This window comes from Monodon monoceros, unplaced genomic scaffold, assembly GCF_005190385.1.
Source record: "Monodon monoceros isolate NGI ecotype Baffin Bay Population unplaced genomic scaffold, NGI_Narwhal_1 Super_Scaffold_19, whole genome shotgun sequence".
NCBI lineage: Eukaryota > Metazoa > Chordata > Mammalia > Artiodactyla > Monodontidae > Monodon > Monodon monoceros.
In genome coordinates, this window is record NW_021703775.1 from 80,157,402 (window position 1) to 80,180,681 (window position 23,280).

Here is a 23,280-nt window from a genome sequence, read left to right on the forward strand (position 1 = left end):
GCCTCTTTCCTCTCGCCCCGTTCCCTTCGTCTGGAATTCCTGCTCCATGTCTTCCTTTTCCTTCGCCATCCTTTCCGCGGACTCCGGTCTCCGGGACTTCTCGGGCTCCGGCCTTCGGAAGCGGGTCTGTGTTTGGGAGCGCTCCGGCCGCGCCGGGCATGCGCACTGGGGGCGGCGCACTGCGCATGCGGGAAGATGGCGGGCCTGGCGTCCTGAGAGCCGTGGGTCACCCTGCTCTCCTCCCGCCCGCGTTCCAGCTCCCGGGGTCGTGGGGCAGCTGCGCGCCCGTCCGAGGGCCGGCCTAGCCAGGCGGCGCCTCCGGGCAGGCCAGGAGTCCAGTTCGTGCTTGGCCCCCGGGACCCGGCGGGTCGGGGGCGGCGCCCGACCCGAGCGGGAGAAGGCGGGAGAGCTCGCGGGGTGCGAGGCGAGAGGCGGCCGGCTGGGCAGCATGAGTCAGCAGCGGCCGGCGCGGAAGCTGCCCAGCCTGCTCGTAGACCCGGCGGAGGAGACGGTGCGGCGCCGCTGCCGAGACCCCATCAACGTGGAGGGCCTGCTGGTAAGTGTGTCCCAGCGACGGGGCCGGGGCGCGGGGTGGGGGGTGTCCCAGGCCCGCGGGGAGGCCGGACTGGCCGTCGTCTCGGTCGTGCGCTCCTCGAGGTGGCCCGGGACTGCTCCTCGGTTCCCCCAGCTCTCGCACTGCCCTTCGCGTCCAGTGAAGCAGACAGGTCTTTCGCTTAAGCTCTCGCCTTCTTGTTTGCGTCTGCTCGCAAATGTGTTGTCAGCCTCCTGGGCTTTTACGTCGGCTCCAGAGTAGTGTTGGAGAAAATTGCCCAGCTTTGCCCGAGACAGTTATGCTTTTGCGTCTCCACCGGACTCCGTGGGTCTCTGCAGGCTCTCTCTCGCGTGTTCTCGGCAGCCTCTTCTGCCATTCTCCTCCTTCAGGGCAGCCACTTAAAAGCGCGTCCACACCTCACACTTCCCGTTGCACGGCTTCCCATTCAGCGAGTTATCTTTGGTCCTCTTTGACAGAGAAAGTGGGAGATTGGCTTCCCTGCCGGAGGTCAGTTTCCTCTGGACTAGATGCGATATATTCTCCTGGAGTCTCAGGACCCTCGATGAACCCATCGTTTTCCATTCTCCCTGTATTTTCGACTTTTCTGCTGTTTTTTTCCCATTCTTAGTCAATAAACATTTCCTGAGGTCCGTTTGCCCAGATGCCAGGAGGACTCAGTGCTCAAAAATAGTTGATGAGTATCATCTCTTTTAATTCCGCACAGCAGTTCTCAGGGTTTATTTTTCTTGTTTTGCAGTTGCCAAAATACACGCGGAGCTGTTAAGGGGTTTGCCTGTCGTTGGAGCTGTTAAGGGGTTTGCCTGTCGTTGGAGCTGTTAAGGGGTTTGCCTGTCGTTAGTGAGAAGACGGGCCTGGGTTTAACCTCGCAGTGTCTGACTCCAGGTGGTAAATTCTCGACTACTTAAAATGCATCCTAAATCCGTTTCCATTGTGAAAGATCCCTCCCTTAAATTCCGTATGCCCTTCCACCTACTGTATCTCTTCCCCTTCACAGCCATGCTTTCTGAAAAAGTTGTCAGCACTCCAGGGTCTGCTTGCTCACCTGTCATTACCACCTGCTGGGGGACCTCTGCCCTAAGCACAGCTCTGAGACGTTCTAACCAAGGTGGACAGTCACGTCCAGCAGATGTCTCACTCCGTACCTTCTGTAGTTTGCACACGATCGACCGCTCACTCATGTTGGACACTCGCCTTTGAACGGCCCGCCGGACACGTACTCTCAGCGCTCGCTCCACCTGCTTATCTGGCCTCTCCTGTCCTCTTTTGTAAACTCCTCTTCCTTTTCCCATTCCTTCCGTGTCAGTCTTATTCAGATCTTCTGTCTTCTCCACGGTTTCTTCCTGCGGGCTGTCGTTCACCACTCTCGTGACTTCTGTTACTATTGGTATTGGTGGTCTTAATGTTTGAGAATTTGATAAAAGCTCCAAACTCTTACTATGGAAAAACCACTTTATTCTGCATTTAACGTCAGAAGATACACATATATCCCTTGAAGTTGTACATAGTCTTCTTCACTCTGGTAGTTTCAGTTACCATGTCGTGACTTCCAAATCTATAAATCTGGCTCAGAGCTTTGCAGTTGTCTACTATACATTTCTACTTATGTTTCAAACTCACGTATCTAAAGTGGAATTCATTATCTTCTTGCCTAAGCAAGCAGCAACTCGCTGTCTCCTATCGCAGTAAATGGTACCACACCCACCATATTGCCCAAGCTAGTATCCTAGGCATCATCCTTGCCTTTTCCAAACGGACCCCCTCCATTCTATCTAATTAAAATTAATCACCAGTACTTGCCACTTCTAGCCATCATCTATCTTTTGGATTGTAACCTTCTTAACCAGTTTTCCTGCCTCTCGTCTTGCCCTTGATTTTTCTATATATTCTCCACATAGTAACTAACCATGATGGTCTTTTTAAAACGTATTTGCGATCACGTCATTTGACTTAAAGAATCTGTCACGGTTCCCTAGTGCTCTCAGGATAGAGGAGAAACTGCTTTATGTAATCAGATCCCTAGATTTATCTTTCCTGAGCTGCTTATAGTTGCTAAATTTTCCATATCTCCATATTCTCTTGGAACCCTGTGTATCTGCACTCCCCCTTTTAAAAAAACCTTTAAAGCACACTTTTCCTTGTCACCTCCCATGGTTCTTCAGGTCTAGATTCATAGGTCACTTGTCGGAAGCCTTCCTGACTTCCCAAGACTTGGTTAAGCGCTCCTTTTGTGTTCCCAGAGCGCCCTGTGCCTCCTCCTCTCTGCACTCTGTGGCTCTTCGGTCCCTGAGCGCAGCGACTCTGTTCATTTCATTGTTACATCCCCAGCACATTTGGTGCTTCTTGCAAAAATATTTGGTGAACAGCTTTTAGATGAATGAAATAGGTACTCCGTAAATGTTTGAATGTATGAGTGTTTATTTTCCTGGCTGTAAAATGCTGATTTAAACACCTATCTCAGCATTTTTTAATTGGCTAATGACTGGCAGTATTTAGTAAACTGTGTGTTATTAAACACTGTGCAAAAAATAGTTATGTGTACGGCTGAGTGTTTGATGTTCCCTGGGCAAATGGCTTGAAAACTGGAATTCTGTGAAGGCAGAACATGGTACTGATTAAAGATGGAACTTAGTCTGCACATTGAAAAACAAGGAAAATTTGAGTGTGTGACAAGAATGCAGTCACCGTGGGAAAAGGTATATGTCCAGAGAGCTCTTAAAGGGATATTACTCCCCCAAACAGGCAATTGGTACAAAGAAGCATCTGTGTAGAGAAATTTTTAACCAATTTAGAGGCAGTGTTTAAGATTTTAGTCCCTAAAACTCACCTTTTATTCTGTTCTATTCTCCTTTGAGGTCACAAGTTGAAAAGTGTAGGTTTTTAGTTGTGGGACTTGGAGCGCTAGTGAAATAACTTGGAACGTGCTGCCTTGCCCATCAGGAGCTGCTGGTGCCTAGAGAGCTGTGTGCGCTGGAAGCAGCCTCAGTGGTTTCAGTTTGCGGGCTCTGCCTCTTCCCGGCTAAGATACAGACAGGCTAAGAGGCTTGAACAAGTGAGAGAGAGAGAGAAGCAGTTTGAGGATTGAACGGGAAAATTTCCTAGGACGTCCAGTCTTGAGGTTTGGCTGTTACTGGGCTGTCCCTTGGCATGTCTTGGGGAAATACCTGAGCGTAGCCCCTCGGTGTGACTTCCTTAAAGGAACAGAAGTGTTGGCATGCCTCCGCAGTGGTGGGTTGTCAGAACTAAAGGCAGCAGCATCTCTGCTGGCACCTGGGCAGGTTAGTGCCGTAGAAGTTTGAGGGAGCATTCCTCTGAGGACTGCCATCCTAAAGATGCTGAGAAGGTCAAACATAAGTGTCCTGTGCAGGAACCACTTTGAAAGGCTCCCGTTGGCCTAATCTGGGACAGTGTGAGCCTCAAAATAACAGATTTTGTACTCACAGAATAAGGTAAGAATTCAGGCTCCTTGGATGTAGTTCTTTAAGTACAGCTCCTCAGGTACAGTTCCTCCAGATCTTTAGGCCTGTAAAACTAAAAAGACAAGTTATCTGACCCCTGCCCCCGCAACACACCCCCAGCATACATCGTACACTGGTGGGACAGACATGGGATAACTGCTGTAGACAGTCCTGTCCATAAAGGAGAAAAAGAGGGGTCACGGAGGAGCATCTGGTCTGGAGCAGTTCTGAAATGCCACCTGGTAAATGTGGGACGTTTTTTGATTAGGTCTCAAGGTCTGGGAACAATTCTCCATGTTCCCACCTCTCCCTCTGGGCTCTTGGTTCCACCATCTGAGCCTGTCTTTCTTTTTCATGGAAGGTCATATCTCTTCAGTATTTGTAGCTGAGTACTTTTTTCAGCCTGCTTCCTGTCAGCATAATTTGGGGGTGTCCAGTGGCCTCTTTTCACTTTGAACTGTCTTTATCCCTTTTAGACCAAGCTGGCAGTGATTTTGCCAATGTAATTCTCTCAAAAACTATGCAGATGTCCTGTGAATCTTGTGGTTCACTCAGTAGACAAGCGTCCCACCCACAGATTTCTTCGAAATAAACTCTTCTGTACCTTGGGCTCCTGCTGGGGTGGCCGAGGGACAGTGCCCTGCAGCTTCCTAGAGGCCCTGTCCTTAGGTTGAGAGGATCTGTGAGGTTCATCCTTAGTCTCCTTCAGGGGCCTTTTGTGTGACTGAATGGCACTCTGAAATACCATCTTTGATCTCTGAGGACTTCACCAAGAATTGTTCAGTCTCGGGCTTCCCTGGTGGCGCAGTGGTTGAGAGTCCGCCTGCCGATGCAGGGGACACGGGTTCATGCCCCGGCCCGGGAAGATCCCACATGCTGCGGAGCGGCTGGGCCCGTGAGCCACGGCCGCTGAGCCTGCGCGTCCGGAGCCTGTGCTCTGCAGCGGGAGAGGCCACAACAGTGAGAGGCCCGCGTACCGCAAAAAAAAAAAAAAAAAATTGTTCAGTCTCACCTTCCCCTTTACATTCGGTTTTTCTGGTGGTGCCTTTGATTTGGTCTTTCTCAGAAGTCTTTTCTTAATTTTTAGCTTCTTGAGAGGCTGAGAATTTTTTAAAGCTACCAAGTCATAGCTTCTTTTTCTTTTAACAGTCCTTTCCTCTCTCTGTCTCTGTCTGTCTCTGTCTGTCTCTCTCGCCCTCCCTCTCTCCCTCCCCGCCTACCCAGTCCCCGTTAACACTGTGTGGAAATCTCCTCGGTTAGGTTACCCGGTTCATTACCATCTGCTTTCCATGGATCTGCAGTTGACAGTGTTGCTAAGTGCTCTGTCTTAGCATAACGGGGATCCCCCTTCTTGAAGTTTCTAACAAGTTCCCCTTCCTTTTGAACCCTTACTGGCAAAGTCCAGATTTCTACTGACAAACTTTTTCAAGACTGCTTAGTCTCGAACAGATTTCTTGGTAGTTATACTCTGGTTGTCTAAGAGAATGTCCTTGAGATACACACTGAATTATTTAGGGGTCTGCAGTTTACCCTCAGATGATTTAGAGAAAATAAATTATGTGTGTATAGAAAAAAAAGATAAAGCGAATGTAGTAAAACGTTAGCATTTGAAGGATTTGGGTGAAGGTTATATGGCAATTCTTGGTACTATTTCTGTACCTTTTCTGAAGGCTGAGATTGTTTCAAAATAAAAGGAAAATGGGTATCCCTGAAAGGTGCTCACACGATCAGTCTCTTGTTGGGAAGGGCTCGGCCGTGCCTCACCTTGAATGGGAGCCCTCTGCTCACCTTCTCTCCAGTTTCCTCGTCCCTGCAGGGGTGTCCTTGTCCCTGCAGGGGTGTCGAGCCTCGTCATTCTCCTCCAGGGCAGGGTGCCCTGCTCTGTTCTGAGGGACCAAGTGCAGGGGTGGCATTTCATTTACATTTTTTTTTAATAGCTCACTAACTTTTGTGTGAGAAAACCTGTATTCTGATTTTAAAGCCATTTAAAAAGAAGAACTCCTATCTAGTCCCATTTCCTCCCAGAAAAGCTCCTAGCTTACCTGTTGGGTATGGTTCACCAAAGTTAGAGTAATTGGGAAGGCTTGCCAGGATTGTCAGATTGAGTCTCTCCAGATGATAAATGTGTGTTAGAAAACAGAAACCGAGGCTTCATAGTCTCGCAGTGGTCCTTATTGATGGTGTACCAAAGAGGGAGTCTTCACCCTGTGTCCCTGTGTCTGTAAATACGCATTGTTGTTTGTCAGTTGAAGTCATCCAGACAAGGTCCTATTTCACTCTTCCGTTCATTAGTTTAACAAATATTTACCAAGTGCCTGAATGTGCCAGGCACTGTTCTGGTTCGAAAAGGAAAACAATAACCATAGTCTCTTCTGCTTTCATAGGATTTTTACGGTTTACAAAATTTGTCATTTAATCTTCACAGTAGCTTGGAAAGTGGGTTATATCCCTACACTGTGTTACAGATAAGGGTGGGATCTCCCAGCATCTAAGAAGTTCTGGTAGTCCTGAACCCGATCTTAAGCCAAGAACTATTTTGAGTATAAATGAGATGAATGTGTCATCACTATGGGCACTTTGGAAATCTCCAGAATTGTGGGTCTGTAGGATTTATACGATCTTTATTTGGGATGTCTGCCCCTGAGGGGCCATGATGCTATTGTGATTCCTCCCAAATAAAGAGAGAGCGCTTTTGTATTCAAAGGGAAAAAAACGAATGGGTGCTGTTAGTGTCAGTTTTCCCACAGATCTCAACAGAGCCAGTATGTGGTTTAGAGCAAAGAATGTAGGGGAAAGCAAGTCATACTTTCTCATGTTACTGACTGAGGTATTATCCCTGTGCCAAGCTGTGAATAGCGGCAGTCTAGATAAGGAGACCAGAGGGAGGGGGTATAGAGCAGGAAAGGTGCCCTTGCAGAATGTGTAGAGAGCAGATAGGGAGCCAGCCTGTTTGGAAACCGTTACGTACTGTGTGCAGGACTCGCCCTGCTGCTCTAAGCTAAGAACAGAAGCCTGTGCGCAGCAAGGCACCTGCTCTGTTAGCCCTGTCTGTGTGCATTCTCAGGATTTATTCAGACATTATAGTGATTGAAGTAGTATGCTGCAGATACGTAAGTAACAGATCGTGGACTGAATAGAAAACTCATAGACAGACCATAATATTTACAACAACTTAGGGTATTTGGTGCTGTGTGTTTCTAATTAGTGTGATGAGGATGGATTATTTTCACTTAAGAATCTTGCATCAGTAGTTCAACTCCATCTCATACTGTTTTAGCAGAAGGGTTGAAAGTAAAAATAGCAGTGACAGTTGGTCCTGTTGGTCTGATGTTTGCCTTGAATAGGACTGCCCTTCAGTGTGGCACTGTTGGATACTGTCTTCACAAGTCACTGTTAGCACTGTGCTGAGAGCTAGCGGGGCAGAGTCCCTGCCCCAAGACGGGCTCCCCCGACTGGTTTTGCACCCAGCAGGTTTGCGTGTAACAGCTAAGTTAATGTTGCAGTGGAATTCTGCTTCGGGGGAATTATTCCATATCGAGTTAGCTTGCTGACAGGTGCTGTCACCCTGTCATAGATGGTAAGGGAGTCACTGTGCTGCGGGTCGTAACACTACCAGCAAAGAGCTTCTTAGCTGCTCACCTCACCTTCAGGCTTCCGCACCTTCAGTCTTTTTGCCGCGTTGCCACCACACTTAGATTTCTGTGGTGTGTAGCATGTGTGTGTAGCAAACTCTGTAGCATGACTTTCATGGTCTTCTGTGTCGAGCGTGGTGCTAGCATTCCCGTCGAGCCTTAGTATCAAGTTGGTTTTGCACTGGCCGCCCAGGTGGCTTCTCAAAAGGTGCCAGGTGATTTATATTTCCATACCTTTGTTCATTTCACTTCCTGCCCCAGGAATTCTGTCTTTTTCCTCCCTCAGCCTCCCATAGGTTCCGACAAATTCTGGCTTGTCTTCCAAGGCTCAGCTAGGGGTCCCCTTGCCTGTGAATCCTTGTGATCCCCTTGCTGGGTGCATCCAGAGCGCTGTTGTTTTCCTTCTTACGGCACCTTATGAAATTCACTTATCCCAGTTTTTCTACGGCCCATTTGGGGGCCAGTTTTTTTCACTTACACGGGAGCTAAACCTGCTCACAGCTTGTCTGGAGACACATGGTATCATACATACTTTGTTGTAAGCAAGAGGCCAATATGGATTTCTGTTTATTAACCTTAGCTTAGGTTTTATTTATTTTTTTGCAAAAACAATTTTTAAATATATTGCAAACATTACTACAAGTTTATATAAACTTTCATAGCCTCCAAATAGCTGGTAAAATGGTGAGCATTGATGGTGGAGCTACTACTAATTTCCTGGTCATCTCAGGAATGTAAAAGAATTTTTTTATGAATCTTAATACCAAAGTCTCTAGTTGTGTAGCATGCATTATTTTCCATGATTAGAAATGCTGTTTTTATATTAATTATCATGGGAATGCATGGCTGCCTGTGAAAGTTTGTGAGCACTTTTCTTGGAGCTACTCTCACTTAATTAGCGAGGAGTGAGCATTTGTCAGTTTGGACGTCTCTTAGATCTCTACTGCGCTTTCCAGAGTCAGGGACAGTGTCCTGATCCTCTCTATTGCTTTTTATCCTCACTACCTGATACAGTTGATAGGTGAATGTCTGTTTAGTAATAAAGTCTCATACTCCCCCTCCCCCCTGCACCATTCCTCCCCCATCGCCGTCTCTTTAACTACTACTTCCATACTTACGGAGGCCTATGCAGTTTCAGAAATTCAAGTCGATGAACATTGTCAGATGTGATTACAGTTAGAGTAGATATAGTTTAGAAGGAAGACTGGTTTTCTCACATCAAAATTATTACCCCAGGGTGAAAAAAAAAGACAAACTTTTATATTATCCAGAAAAATGTTGTTCATTTGCATTGTTTCTGCTTTTTTTTTTTTTTTTTTTTTTTACCCTTTTTGGCCCCTTTAATCTGTAAACAAGGCCCCTTATGCACGCACGTTAGTTCATATAAAGAAGATTAACCACTGTGCCGCTACTAATAAGAGATGGGCAATAATTATTAACAATTCTGCTTTTATTTTTTGCTATTCATTTGCTTGTATTTAAATTGCTAAGTTTAAATTTCTGTATCTTCTTTTTTCCAGCCATCAAAAATAAGGATTAATTTAGAAGATAATGTACAATATGTGTCCATGAGAAGTAAGTTGATTCGATTCCTGAATCAGTTTTAGGTTTTGTAGTTTGAACTTCATATGATTTAAGTGATTTATTTTAAATGTACACGAGTTGATGAGTAACTTAAAATGCATTGTTTGTACACTGAAATGTAAAAGCTTGGAATTTCAGCAAAAATTCCTGAGGTTGTGGGCTGTTAATGTGCACAAATGCCAGTTTATTCTCCATTGCTTTGGAAATGTCATTTTTAAAACAGAATGGTCTCTGTCGGGGTATTTTCCCAGAGTTCTGTGAGAGCAGTTGTCACCGCAAGCAGAACTGAAGGCAGTTTGGCAGCAAGCGTGTGGACAGTCTTTGGCCTTCCTGGTTTCCTTTGATTCCCTGTGCCCTTCCCATCTACTTCTGCCGTGGATCAGTGTTCAGAGTCAGTCAGGTAGTTCCCTGTCTTTCTGAAAATTGTTATGACAAATGGCCCCACCCCCGTTTCTTCTTAATTTGGTGCTAATCTCGGTGGGTAGGTGGTGCATAGGTGCCCACGAGGAACCATAACCTCAACCTTCATTTCTCCCCGGCCCTGCCACAGTCCCACCCGTATCTCGCCCCCAGGTTTGGCCAGTTTTACTCTGGAAGCGTTTCCTTCGTCTGCCGCATACCACCAACTTACACTCATGTCTCACATTTATGGAGCTTGTACAGTGCCTGGCCTGTATTAAGCTCTTTGCACGGATTATCACAACAACCTTTCAAAATTCAGGTTTGGATGATTATTCCCGTTTGATAGATGAGTAAACTGATGCCCAGAGATTAAGTAACTTGCTCAGTCAGGATTCAACCCCATGCTCAGACTTGAGCCCACAGTCTTACCCACAGGTCAGGCTGCTGCTTCTCGGGCAGGAAGCAGTGGCCTAGCCGTCTAAGTCAGTCACTTGCTCCAGGCTCTTCCACCCCCTCACCTCTTCCGTTCTACTGCCCGTGTGATCTTTTAATACAGCAATTAGATGATGGTATCACTCAACCTAAACTTCTGCAGTGATGCTCTGTTACATATGGAGAAAACCCTGACTCCTCATTTATTTCTATTAAATTCTATTAAGAAACAAGGCAGAGAACGGACAGACAGATGCACAAGGCCCTTGATGGCCATTTCCCGCTCCACTTTGCAGCCTCATCTCCCAGTACTCTACACCCTCCCCCCATCGCAAACGCTGTACAGCTGTGGATTCCCTACAAACACCGTGTTCTCACACGGGGCTCTGCTGTTTCCTGCGCCTCACTCACCCCCGTCGCCCTCCACCTTCCTGTCCATCTTTCTATGCTCTGTTCCCGGCACACGCCCATTAGGAGGCCTCCCCTGTTTCCCACTCCAGTTAAGGTTTTATTTCATCTTATGTAACTTTGAATCCCTCTGGCACACTCATCTCAGGGTTTTGGGTAGAGTTCCTGCTAGACTGTGGAACATGGAACGCCTTTGTTTTGGAGACCATTTTAATCATGTTTATATCCCTTCAGCAGCTGTCACGTTATAGGTGTTCAGTTAATATCTGTTCTTTATAAAATGACTGGCATGATAGGAATATACTTATCCTGAACTTATAAGACCATGTCTTGTTAGTAATTTAGTATCATTACAGTTGACCCTTGAATGACAGGGTTTGAACTCTGCAGGTTGACTTAGATGAGAATATTTTTCAGTAGTAAAGACTGCAGTACTAAATGGTCTGGTTGATTGAATCCGCAGATGCGGAGGGCCACGATAAATTATACGCAGGTTAACTCCTGCGTTGTTCAAGGGTCAAATGTAAATGTTTTTAAAGTCAGAGTTTCTCATTTGTAATCTTCCAAGATATGTTGTAGAATTGTGACTGTCTTCTGCTTCCATTTTGTTAAAAAGTTTAATTCCTCTTTAATCCTGTTTAATCTTAAGTGTAGGAGTAGCCTCCACATGGAAGACATTTACATCATAAAATACGTACTTTTGTTTCTTGCAGTAACCACCAGTGGTCTTTAAACTGAATATGACATTGTAGAGGTTCTGGATAAGGGCATTTTTGATTGAAGATAGGATGACTGTTTCTTTTGAAGCATACTGTGGTGTGCCATGAAGTAGAAAAAAAGAGTAATCGTATACTCCACACCAGAAGGACAACTAAATTATTCATAAAAGTATTTCCTCTGCACACTAAACCATAAGAACTTTTTTTCCTAGTATCGAACTGGGAAAGATGAAAAGAATGATAATATTCAGTTTACCCCTTCATTTAGTGAAGTTAATACAGGGTAGTGAATTCCTCAAGGTGTAATATCACAGTCATCCTAATTGGAAGACTAACTTGAGCTCTTCTGACCTTCATCAGACAGGGCAACACTATGACGTGTATAGGAACATTTTAAACATTTTTTATTCTAAAGCCAAGTCTCTAACCTTGCTTTATAAAGAATTTCCTAACTTGAAGACCAAATGAGAAATTGAATTTTAAAAATCATTTCTAATCCTATTCCAGATAGTGGTGTGAACGCAAGTGCAGACTCAGCACTTCGTGTCTGATATGGTGCCGTGATGCCTTTTAAATTCACGTATTCAGTGGAAACTGGTTGCGTATTTCAAATACTCCTTTAAGTCTAAAGCCTTTGTTTACCTGCAATAGGCTAATACATTTTTATCCAGTTTGAGAAATGGATTTCGTAAAAATTAGCTCTGATTTGGTCAGTGTGTAGAATATCTGTAGGTGTCTGTGCTTACTGACCAAGAATAAATAAATGGTTTTTTTAATGAGTTGAGAAAGAAATGCTCTTTTAAATTTTATGAATTGTGTTTGTTTTGTTTCCCAGAAGCTCTAAAAGTGAAGAGACCTCGTTTTGATGTATCACTGGTTTATTTAACTCGAAAATTTATGGATCTTGTCAGATCTGCTCCTGGGGGTATTCTTGACTTAAACAAGGTTGCAACAAAACTAGGCGTACGAAAACGAAGAGTGTATGACATCACCAATGTTCTGGATGGAATTGATCTGGTTGAAAAGAAGTCTAAGAACCATATTCGATGGATGTGAGTTGTCTTCAAACTTTTCTTCTTCTTTTTTTTTTTCCCCTTCTTATTAAGTGACAACACTGTGCTGTACAAAATAGTTACTAGCAATGTCTTTTTCCTACTTGGTACCAATTAAAAGCCATAGACATAGACTATCATTCCAATATTATGGAAAAGTTAAATGGAGTCATGATTAGTTTTAAGAATTTCACTTTTCAAGATAAGGGGACGTCTGATTTGTATAGGAATTTAAAAAAAAATATTTCTTCAGTTCTAATTGATTATTGACATCAGGGGGAAGGTAGTTAAGGCTGTAAAACGGTGGTTCTTCCACTGTCGTGTCATAAACACTTAGATGCCTCCCTCCCCAGGGGCTGTAATTCAGTTCTGGGAGAAGACAGATACCTACCTTCTTAACAGCTACCCCCAAGTGATTATGGTGCATATCATACTTCGAAACACAATGCCCTGAATGTAAAAAAAAAAATCAGGAGACTTAATATCTAAAAGTGAATATAGCTAAGGCTTAACATATGATTAGGAGGGATCTCATGGAAAGAAGACTTTATGGTATAAATGTAGGGGTGTGTGTGTGTGTGTGTGTGTGTGTGTGTGTGTGTGTGTGGGTGTGTGTGTGTGTGTGTGTGTGTGTCCCCACATGCACATGTGCAGGGAACGCGCACAGGAAGAAGGCTGTTATACTCACAATAGGCAAGTATTTTGGATCAGTAAGAAACAGTTCCAGCATATAAGTACATAAAGACCTTTCAGGCAAGTGAAAAATCTACCAACAAAGATCATTAAATGATTCTAAGTAATTAACTTAGCTATTAGAGGAAAGGGATTCATAAAGGACGTTATTTTTTCAATATTATGGAAATGCAAATTGGATTCTAATTTGAACATGTTTGCTAAATGACATTAACATTTTAGGGGTTAATATCAGATTGTGTTCTGAATCACTAATTAGAATCAGATTTGAGAACTAGCAAGTGAAAGAAAGGTAAAGTGGTAACAGCCTTTTCACTTTTTATTTTCTATAAAAATTGAAGAAAAGAATGAATATTGGTTGTTGCTCAGGTCATGTCATATTGGGGTAAACAGTAATAAAGAAAATATATCTTTAAAAAATGATCATTATATTCAGATAGAACTGGATAGAATATGCACAGTGGGGAAAAAATAAAGACTTACAGAATTTTAGCAGGGGAACTATCATTTGGCCAATACATCTTATTTTTCATATGTAAGAACTAAAGGATGAAAAGGTCATAACTTGTCAAAAGTCACGTGAAAAGTAGAGCTGGGCTGAAACTGGGTGTTACTGACTCAGTTCAGTGCTCATTAAACTTCATTAAGCTTTCCCTACTATTACTAATTTCCACAGGGTTATGATGTTGGTTTTGTTTTTAAAGTCTCTGTGTAAGGGAATAGAAATGGGGACAAAAACCGGGAGAAATAATGGTTGTCTAGAATAATGGGAGGGAAGGACTGGAGTTCAGTACCTGGTTTCTGTCATTGTGGGAAACACCTGGTGTAAACGTTTGGAGAAGTTCCAGTAACGTAACTTGTATTTTTTTGTAATCTCCTAGATGTTATTGATGGTGATCTTTTTCTTTTAAAGAGGGTCTGATCTGAGCAATTTTGGAGCAGTGCCCCAACAGAAGAAGCTGCAGGAGGAACTTTCTGATTTATCGGCGATGGAGGACGCTCTGGATGAGTTAATTAAGGATTGTGCTCAGCAGTTGTTCAAGTTAACAGACGACAAAGAAAATGAAAGATATCCTTTAACTCTGTGCCTTTAAAAAAATTCTCCTTCCAAAGCAGATTACTTTATATGGCAGGGTCAGCTTGGGGATTAATTAATATATTTAAGATACAAAATAAGACCTTTAGAAGTGAGTGAATTGCCATAGAAATGGTACTTAAACTGCCATTCTAGTCCACAAAGCATAACACGCAGCTGAATGTCGTACTGCTCCTAAGTTCAGTGTCTCTGGGACCAGAGGGGGAGATTTGTCTTTGGTACTGATCTCCTCCCGGATCTCCTAGACTGTTTGGCTGCCCTGTTGCCCACACGGAACAGGTGAACACCTTTTGAGGTGTCGCTGATTCTGAGCTGTTCCGTGCTTCAAGTTTACTTAGACTCTACCCCAGTCAAAACTCCCATTTCCACAATACAGTTATTAGAAGGAAGGTAAATGCTATTACTACACTCAATCAAAAGATGTGTGGAATAAGAAAAAAAAAATAAAAGAATGCTGGGGAAACCCAGTAAATCATGTAACTGGTAAAAATTTCAGGCAACACAATAAAAGAAGATGAGAAAAATTCAGGTAGCGAGATGGAAAATAATTTTGGATGAGGGAAATCCCGTGAGTACATCATAGTCCTGAAAAACTGGTTCTCTAAGTTGTGTCTCCTACTTACCGATTCTTTCCACCTTACATTTTAGGAGATTCTCATCAAAACTCTGAATATTTTTTCCCAAAGGTTCTCACAGTAAGATCTCGCAGTGCATAGGGAAGGGCGGGGGGAGGTTTGATGCCTTCGTGGGTTGTATTTGTGTGAGAGGTCCAGACTTCATTAACATTTTTCTCCAGAAAGTGTCGTCATCACAATAGTATAGTTTACAGGGATTCTTCAAGTTATAAATATTGTAAAACACTTAATAAAATCTTAAGAATTGTTTATGAAATAATAAGAACTATATATGAAATAATTTTTTCCTGACTGCTTTCCTTAATTGTGAGTTTGTATCCCATAAAAACTAATGATATTCTAAGATTACACTTGGATTCATGTATTATAAGAGATAAATGATCTCCCCACTGTGCTTAGAGACCCTTGACTGATTTTCACACTAGCATATGTGACGTATCAAGATATTCATAGCATTCAAGCCTTCCATGAACAGATTGTAATTGCAGTTAAGGCTCCGGCAGAAACCAGGTTGGATGTTCCAGCGCCCAGAGAAGTAGGTAACCTTGCATTTTTAAGGTCTTAAAGGGAGGCAGGCCAGTTGCTTAGGCTGTGCTTTATTGCAGTCCCAGCGCCTTATCACCAGTGTGTGCGTGGTAGCTGCATACCTGATATAGCTTGAGGCACTTTACACATTCTGAGCTGTTTCGCGTAACATGACAAACGCGGTAGCCATGATTATTATCCTTTTAAAGACGAGGAATCTGAAGCACAGAAAGATGAGTTACTTCCTCACCATCCACAGTAAGTGACAGAACCGCAGTTCAAACCCAGGTAGTTTGGGTTCGCAGTCTGTTCTTAACCGTTGTGCTCTCCTGCCTCTTAGAGGATTCCCCGAGGACTGCCTCGGTGTTACGGTTCAGTGTCAGCGGGGGCTCTAGGGAATTAACTCACTAACCAAATTCATAAAAGACTGTGAATAAAAGAGAACACTAAATTACACATTTAAAATGAAAAGTAAAATTGCTTTGTAAATGAAAAGACTGTCCACTGCTTGTAGGAAAGTTTGTACTGAAAGATACTTGTCATCAGAAGGTTGCGTGGTAAGGGTGGAATCAGAACGAAGGAGCGTGACCATTCTTAGGACAGATCAAGTGCCGACAGCCTGATAGAACTGTCACTGCTGAAGTCATCACTTCACTGCGATAGGGACTTAACTCCCTCATCGGGAAGAAATTCTCACCACCCACCTTTCCTTTTATCCCCAGAAGACCACTGTCCATGTGAGACCCCAGTTGCTACTTGACAGTGTGTTACAGACGGATTAAGGAACAGCTTTCGTTGATTCCAGTCACACTCAAGTTGTGACTTCTTGGTGACGCTTCCTAGTTGTTTTATTTAGATTTAGATACATTCCGAGTCTCCTAAGTAACATTTATCTTTAATATGAATCATTTCACATATTCACATTCACACATCATCACTAATCTTTCAATACATCCTTCCTTGGGGGCATGATAGTCCATTCTGCAGTGGCTGATGGGTTTTTGGTTTTTTCCCTGTGCTGTGAACTGCTTCAGGCTCTGATTGTCAAATCTTGCTGAGCCTTCGATCATGCCCAAGATGTCTCTTAGATCCCGTTCAAAAGCTGAGGAACGTGGGCCCTCTTGGCAGCCATTCTCAGCAGTAAGGAGAGACAGTGGGACCGACAAGACACAGAGTCTGACTCCAGGGAGATCTGGGGATCTAGTCCCGGTGGAGATGGACTGGCCTGTGGGTCAAATCCAGCCTGCTGGCTTTTTGTAAATAATTGTTTTGGGACACAGCCACGTGCCCATTCGTTTAGATTGTGTCTCTGACTGCTTTCACTCTAGAATGGCACTTGTGTGGTTGTGAGAAGGATGGCATGGCCCCCACAAAGTCAACAGTATTACCTCGCGCTGCACAGAGACGTGGGCAGCCCCTGGCTGAGTGGACTGCGAGGTCCTCAGCTGCCGCTTCTGGGCAGCTTAGTGGTTTCCCTATTGCTCAGAAGTATCTATCGAATTGCACAACGTGTACCTTTCAAACAAGACCTGGCCTGCCCATCTAGGAGCTGAGCAGATGTTCTTCAGCGTACCTGCCTGCTGCCGGGAAGCTGTGGAAGGTGGCACTTGAGGTTGGGAGCCCCTCTGCTGTGAGATCACAGGGTGGTGTAGAGCAGGGGCACCTGGGACCAAGCCCAGGCCTAAGCACAGGAGAGGGGAGAAAATAGCCTTGACTATTGAACCCACTCGCATCAAAACAACAAAGAATCATCTGTAACCGGGACTGTTCCTTACGAGTTTAGCATAATTCTCAGTAGAAGTACCCAATTTCCTGATATCTTTTGGGTTTTAATGTTTTAAATTACAAGAGGTATATTTTGTCTTGATCTCATCCTCTTTTGCAAGTGGATGGAAGAATGGTCCTTTCATTTAGCTCAGTACCTCTTCAGGGGTCTGAAATCTTAACACAACCTTATCATTTGAGTCTGCAGGGTGTTTTAGATTTCTTTGTCGTCAAAATACTGATCTTTGAGTCTCAAGTACAGACTCCTTAAAGGGGTCAAGTCTTGAGTAGAGAAAGGCGGGCTCCTGAGTGCTGAGGTGGCCCCTCCTGGCTCTGAAACCATTGCTGCACAGTCAAGTAACTGTGTTAACTGTGTGAACTGGCCAGTGGTTTCCTGTGACTCAAGCTAACTAATAAATACGTGATTTTCCCAAATATGTGATAGAAAGGAAACTACCTGAATGAGAATTTTCAGAAGTGTCCCTTGAAACTTTTACACTCCTAGTAAGTGAAAAAATATAATTAATGAATTCTCTCATTCATCTAGATGTTTCCTGTGTCTTTGCTAGGACTCTATCACGGTCCATATCAGGAGCACTCAGGGGCCTATCGATGTTTATCTATGTGAAGTGGAGCAGAGCCACCCAAGCAGTAACGTGTCGGACGGTGTCGGCGCCTCTTCATCTGAAAGCAGACATCCAGAGCAGCCCGCCCCTGAGAAAGGTAAGTGCACCAATCTTGTCATTAGGAAAATGTAAGGTTTTAATGATTTTTAAAATAGATAGAGTTTTATAAATGAATATTATGGCCTTATAGGTATTTTTACTCTTCCTAGCTACAAAAACATGAGTTAAAAAATTACAAGGTAATTCTTAACTGTAGTTTAGACTGTTTCTGTGTAGTTTTGATAGCCGTGAAAACTTAGAATTGTAGTTGGTCCCAGAGTGTGATCTCTGTAGAGAAGGCTGTTTGCATCCTCTGACCCGGCCTCTAAGGCACATGCTTGAGTTCTCGTTTATTCTTGTGAGACTCAAAACATTAGCCTTATGCCGTTAACGTAAGAATATGCTTCTTGACCGAGGTTCTCCTATTTTTTTTTAAGCACTTGAATTGTATGTTCTATTACCTGTCTGCCTTTCATATCTTCACTTAGGAGGGTTTCTCTTGTGCTTGTTATTTTTCAGAAGAAAACCCTCCACAGCAAAGTGAAGAACTGCTTGAAGTGAGCAATTGATGGCATTTGAGGATTCGTGCATTGAGTCTTTTGGGGACATCCTGTGTGGATGAATTATGCATTAGATGTGATTCTCAGAGCAATAAATCATGCCAGACATTTTCTCAGTAGCAGCAGTAAGGCCAGGAGTACCTTCAAGTAGTTCACTACTTACATTACTGGATAATTATGGTTTCTTCATTTGAAAACAACTCTTTTTATAATTATTCACTGCTTTTTGTCAGTGAAATAGACATCTTGCCTACTGAAATTACTAAATCACCCAGAGTATCACTGAAACAGACAGGCAGGCTGGATGGACAGTTCTCAGTGGACCTTGCCCTTTGCTGCGTGGATCATGTGTCATTATCACAAAAGAAATTGCCTTACACGGGTTCATGTCTGCAATGGATGGGTGTACGCACGCATCTGGACATGATGTCTTTGTATATATTTGTATAATGTTTAGATCACTTATGAAGTACGTCAAAGTGAAACTTTTCACCTTTGTACAGCCAAAATAATGTATATATGGAAAGTAACAGACATATTCTCTAATTTCTGTGGTATCTATAACTTATTAGAATCCTCTGGATGAGGGTTAGAGGAGAGTTTTTCCCAAACTTCTACATGTAGAAGTATCATAAATATGCTATACATTTAAAGTTCATGGATTTAATGAAGGTATTTCAGTATGGTTCCCAGCGCTAAAATTGGACTTTAAGCTCCCTACAGAGTCATTGTGTCTGAACAGACTGGTGGCATGCCCCAAGCTTTAGGGGCGAGTGTACAAATGCCATCAGGTCATGGCTTAATTCCTTGCAAGACATGAATTCAATCATGATGAGAATTGGAAAGTATTTTAACCTTTCTTGCAAGCAGGGTTTATATATGTTTCTGTATGCAGCCTTGCTCTTCAATCAAAGGGGATCTTTTACTTACGATGAGTTAGTGGTACCTGCCCTCTCTTCAGCTCCAGTCCCACGTTTCCAAGTACCTAGCTCTTTCTACCTCATTGGGTAAGTCATTTACCACTCTGTGCCTCAGTTTACTCAGTAGTTTACCATTAGACTGTGAGCTCCTTGAGGGACTTTGTCTTAATCATTGTTAAACCCAGCGACTGGCACCACGCCTAGCACATAAAAAGTGCTCAGTAAATGTTTGAACAAATCAGTGAGTGAGTGAGTGAGTGCGTGAATGGTCAGATTAGACTAATGATCCTTGGCTTATGTAACGTACAAGGGTTTTGTGTCGTTCAGATTCATATTTTAAACTTCTCTTACTTTCAAAGAAAGAATTGAAGCAACGTGAAATTAAGACCATGTGTAAAGAGTTGGCGCAGGAATCAAAAATCAAAATACTGAAAAATAATGCTGAGCATTGAGGACTGGCACACCTCTGAGCTCCAGTGGCTTTTGCGGTCCTGTCCCTCTGCTGAGCTCCAGCCTCTCCCCTCCTCACAGACCGTGGCGGCTGCCTTTGTCGGCCCGGGACTGCTTGCCGTGCTGCTCCTCCTGGGCGCGTGTGGTGAACCTGAGAGTTCAGCAGAAGGGGTGTGTAGAGATCACGTGCTCCGTGCGGAGGTCCAGGCTCTGCCTTGTAGATTTGGCAGCTGTCGGTCATATGTGATGGCTAAACATGAGAGTGGATGAGGTCACCTAATGAGAGGGTACAGCAGAAGAGGGAGAGGCCCGTTAACATTTATTTTAAGGGGAAATACAGAAGAAAAGGCTTTTCCTGAGAAGGAATAATGAGAGGAAGGGAACATAAACAACTAAAGGAGGCGGTGCCCCCAAAACCAACAAAGAAAGCAGGGCCACAGGTGATAGCATCGTTTCTAAGCAGCAGTTCCTTACTTGTGAAATGTGACAAATGTTCTACTTTGCAAACTGCTCTGAGAGTAAAATGAGATCATGTAAACGAAAGTCCTTTGTGAACTGTAGACGTGTTACATAAATGAATCTCTCTCCTGTCACTCCAACTTCTGGTGTTGGTTTCTTCTTTTTACAGCTGCTAAGGTACGCATCCCCAGAACTAGCGTCCAGGGTTCTTCCTCCCCCGCTCTGCCCCGAACATCACTACCCATCTCTGTGCGCACAGGCGCACCTCATTTTATTGTGCTTCACAGATGCTGTGATTTTGAAAAATTGAAGGTTTGTGGCCACCCTGTGTCCAGCAAGTCTGTAGGCGCTATTTTCCCAGTAGCGTTTGCTCATTTCACGTCTCTGTGTCACCTTTTGGTAATTCTTGTAATATTTCAAATGTTTTCGTTATTATGATGTTTGTTATAAATATAAAACTTGAACAGATGAGGAGCTGCTTCTTATTGATGAACCAAGAAAGTGGTTTCTTGAGTTGGAATCTAATCCCGGTGAAGATGCTGTGAAGATTGTTGAAATGACAACAAAGGATTGAGAATATGACAGATGTAGTTGAGAAAGCAGCATCAGGGTTTGAGAGGCTTGATGCCAATTTTGAAAGACGTTCTGCTGTGGGTAAAATGCTAGCAAACAGCGTTGCAGCCTACAGAGAAATCATCCCTGAAAGGAGGAGTCTACTTCATTGTTGTCTGACTTCAGGAAATTGCCACAGCCTTCGTCTACTAATCTAAAGCCGTGTCTCCAGTCAGCTTTATTAATAATGGTAGAGATACTTTATTAATATCTGATGTCCGTCTCTCAGACCTCTGTGTCTACCAGTTAATTCTGAACGTGGAAGGGGAAGAGGGATGTTACTTACCGGGAAAAGAAACCATAACAGACTTTGCACTGGGGCACCCATATTAGCAAGGATTAAATTCAGCTGCAAGTAGCAGAAAAACCCCAAAATAACAGCAGCTTAAGAAAGATACAAGTTCATCTGTCACATACAGGAAGTCTGCAGATAGCCCAGAGTTGGTGTGGCCTCCAAGGGGTCAGGGACCAAGTTTCCTTCCAGGTGGTTCTTCCTTCAGGCTTGGCTTCCATTTCCGAGTTCACTGCAAAGTCCAGGAGAGCTGCTGGAGCCCCAGCCGTTGTGTCTACATACTAGCCAGCAGGCAGGATGAAGAAAGAGAAGAAAGGTACACTTCTCCTTGAGGACACTTCCTGCAGTTCACTTCACTTTACATCCACTGGCCACAATGTAGCCACTTAGCTTTAGAAATGTAATCTTGGGTGCGGGGACAGCCACGTGCCCAGCTAACACCTGGAGCTCTATTGCTGTTGAAGAAGAGTAGACCCAGGGTGTGGTTAGACATTATTAGATCCTATTCTCCTCCCCTCTGGGCAGGGAGATGACCTCTAGTGAGACCGCACGACTAGTTCTAGCCAGCTGGCTATGAAAGGAAGTGACATGTGAAAAGACTGCATGCAGTTGTGCAGCAGCTCTTCCCGCCCCAGTAACCAAGAAAGCCACAGGTTCTAGGTGATGCGGCTATAAGATCCTGGAGTCTCCATCAGCCTGGGTCCCCAAGAGACTGTGTGGAATTGCCCTGCCCATCTGCATGCAACGTGGAATGTGCCAAATCATCGGGATTTACTTGGAGCTAATTTGTTGCTGCAACATAACCCAGCCTGTGCTGACTAGTATGTTTGGGGACGACTAGCAATCTCTGCCACAAGTCAGTGAATGAAAGACTCAAAAACAGCCTCACACCAAACCAGTGTCATGCCTTCAGCACACTCCCAACTTGTCAGTTGCTTATGATCAATAAAATGGGAGTATTAACGCATTTGTTGGCCGCTAGCGTCCTGGGAGGCTAACACAAATTTGTGTAATGATTGCCATCTAGTGGAGAGTTCAGAGTTTCCAGATTTCTTCGCTTATTTCCGATTAGGCAGATGCTGCTAGAGAATAGCATTGACTTTAAATTTACAGATCCCGTTCTTGTTGATAAAGTGAATTCACACTAGTTCTCACACAGAGGTCACAACTGTTAAGATATCAGCATTATATTCTAGCTGTGGCCATGTCTAGATCATGTTCTTGCCATGATCTAGTCTGCAGAGATCTTGTCTTCACTCCCCTCAGAACATCGCATTGGCCCATGACTTTGGATCTGTTGAGCAGGAAGTAGTAAATGCCTTAGATGTTTCAGTAAGACGTACGTGTTCCAAAGACGGTGTGACAAACACTCTTAATACCAAGTACAGTATCAGGCAGGGTCCAGTAAGAAAACCATGGTGGGTATCACATCAGAGGTGAGTTAATACAAGAAGGCTGAAGTAGCAAAAAAGGGCCTTGAGGTAACAGATATTAATAATTCAGGAAGCAGCTACCACCCCTAGGATAAAGTAGCATTCCCGTAACCCGGGAGCCCAGAGGAGAGGTCCTCACATCTCTGGAGGAGATGCCACACCAGTGCTGTGGTGGGGAAGGAGACACCCACCTAATGGTTAGTAAGTACTCAAACCTCTGATCGGGGTGGGACACAGGCATGCACACCACTAAGGGGGTTACAGCCACTAGTGCTGGCACTCCTGAGGGGACACCATGGCCGGTGCTAGGGCTACCAAAGGGATCTGGAAAGTGGAGCCGCGCGGTCCTCTGTTGCTGCTGGGACACTGACAGGAGCTAGAAAAAGGAAGAAAGTCACTTCTGTCCTCTTCCTGCATTCCATTCTCCCACCACTGCCTGCTCATCAGCACCCAACTGGCCAGCAGGGGAGGATAGGCCACGGGGTTTGCAGGGCCCAGTCCCAGCGTGACAGAACAGAGCATAGAAGGGTGGGATGGATCTGAGAGAAAGGAAACACCCAGCACGTCCTTCCTACCCATAACGGCCGCATGGTGTAGGCAGCCCAACTCTGCCCTTCGCTAAGTATGACTTTAGAGAAATCACCCTGTTTTCCCACCTGTAGGCTAAGTGTAAAATTCCATTATACAGTTGACACGAATAACACGGGTTCGACCTGCACAAGTCCAGTTATATGTGGACTTTTTTTTTCAAAAACTACTTTAGGATCACACGATCCCAGGTTGGTGGAACCCACAGACGCGGAACCCGCGGGTACAGAGGAACTGCGAATGGGAGGACGGACTGTAAAATTAAATGTGGATTTTCAGCTGTGCCAGGTGGGCGCCCCTAAGTCCCGCATTGTTCAAGGGGTAACTGTA

The 23,280-nt window shown here is 44.2% G+C and overlaps 1 protein-coding gene across 6 annotated transcripts; it reads left to right on the forward strand.

Moving 5' to 3' along the window:
* Positions 1-210: 210 nt before the first annotated feature.
* Positions 211-23,192, forward strand: E2F6 (E2F transcription factor 6). Of its 6 annotated transcripts, none has more exons than XR_003794980.1 (9): positions 211-556; positions 9,182-9,236; positions 12,042-12,258; positions 13,865-14,020; positions 15,103-15,217; positions 17,519-17,694; positions 18,156-18,193; positions 19,092-19,203; positions 23,126-23,192. XR_003794980.1 is itself a non-coding variant. In XM_029232539.1 (8 exons), the coding sequence occupies exons 1-8, from the start codon at positions 449-451 to the stop codon at positions 19,134-19,136; spliced, it is 888 nt and encodes a 295-aa protein (XP_029088372.1). In that variant the 5' UTR covers positions 211-448; the 3' UTR covers positions 19,137-22,082. The 6 variants fall into 6 exon arrangements, 2 of the variants coding, with proteins under 2 accessions (XP_029088372.1, XP_029088373.1); XR_003794978.1 differs by having other exon boundaries at positions 17,541-17,694; XM_029232539.1 differs by lacking the exon at positions 23,126-23,192 and having other exon boundaries at positions 17,541-17,694; positions 19,092-22,082.
* Positions 23,193-23,280: the final 88 nt, after the last annotated feature.

What these genes read in the sequence shown, in the direction of transcription:
- E2F6 (XM_029232539.1), top strand. Translation starts at nt 449, where the DNA reads ATGAGTCAGCAGCGGCCGGCGCGGAAGCTGCCCAGCCTGCTCGTAGAC. An exon ending in ACAATATGTGTCCATGAGAA is followed by an intron (nt 9,237 to 12,041) that starts GTAAGTTGATTC and finishes TTTGTTTCCCAG; the next exon opens with AAGCTCTAAAAGTGAAGAGA. An exon ending in AAAGTGAAGAACTGCTTGAA is followed by an intron (nt 18,194 to 19,091) that starts GTGAGCAATTGA and finishes TTCTGTATGCAG; the next exon opens with CCTTGCTCTTCAATCAAAGG.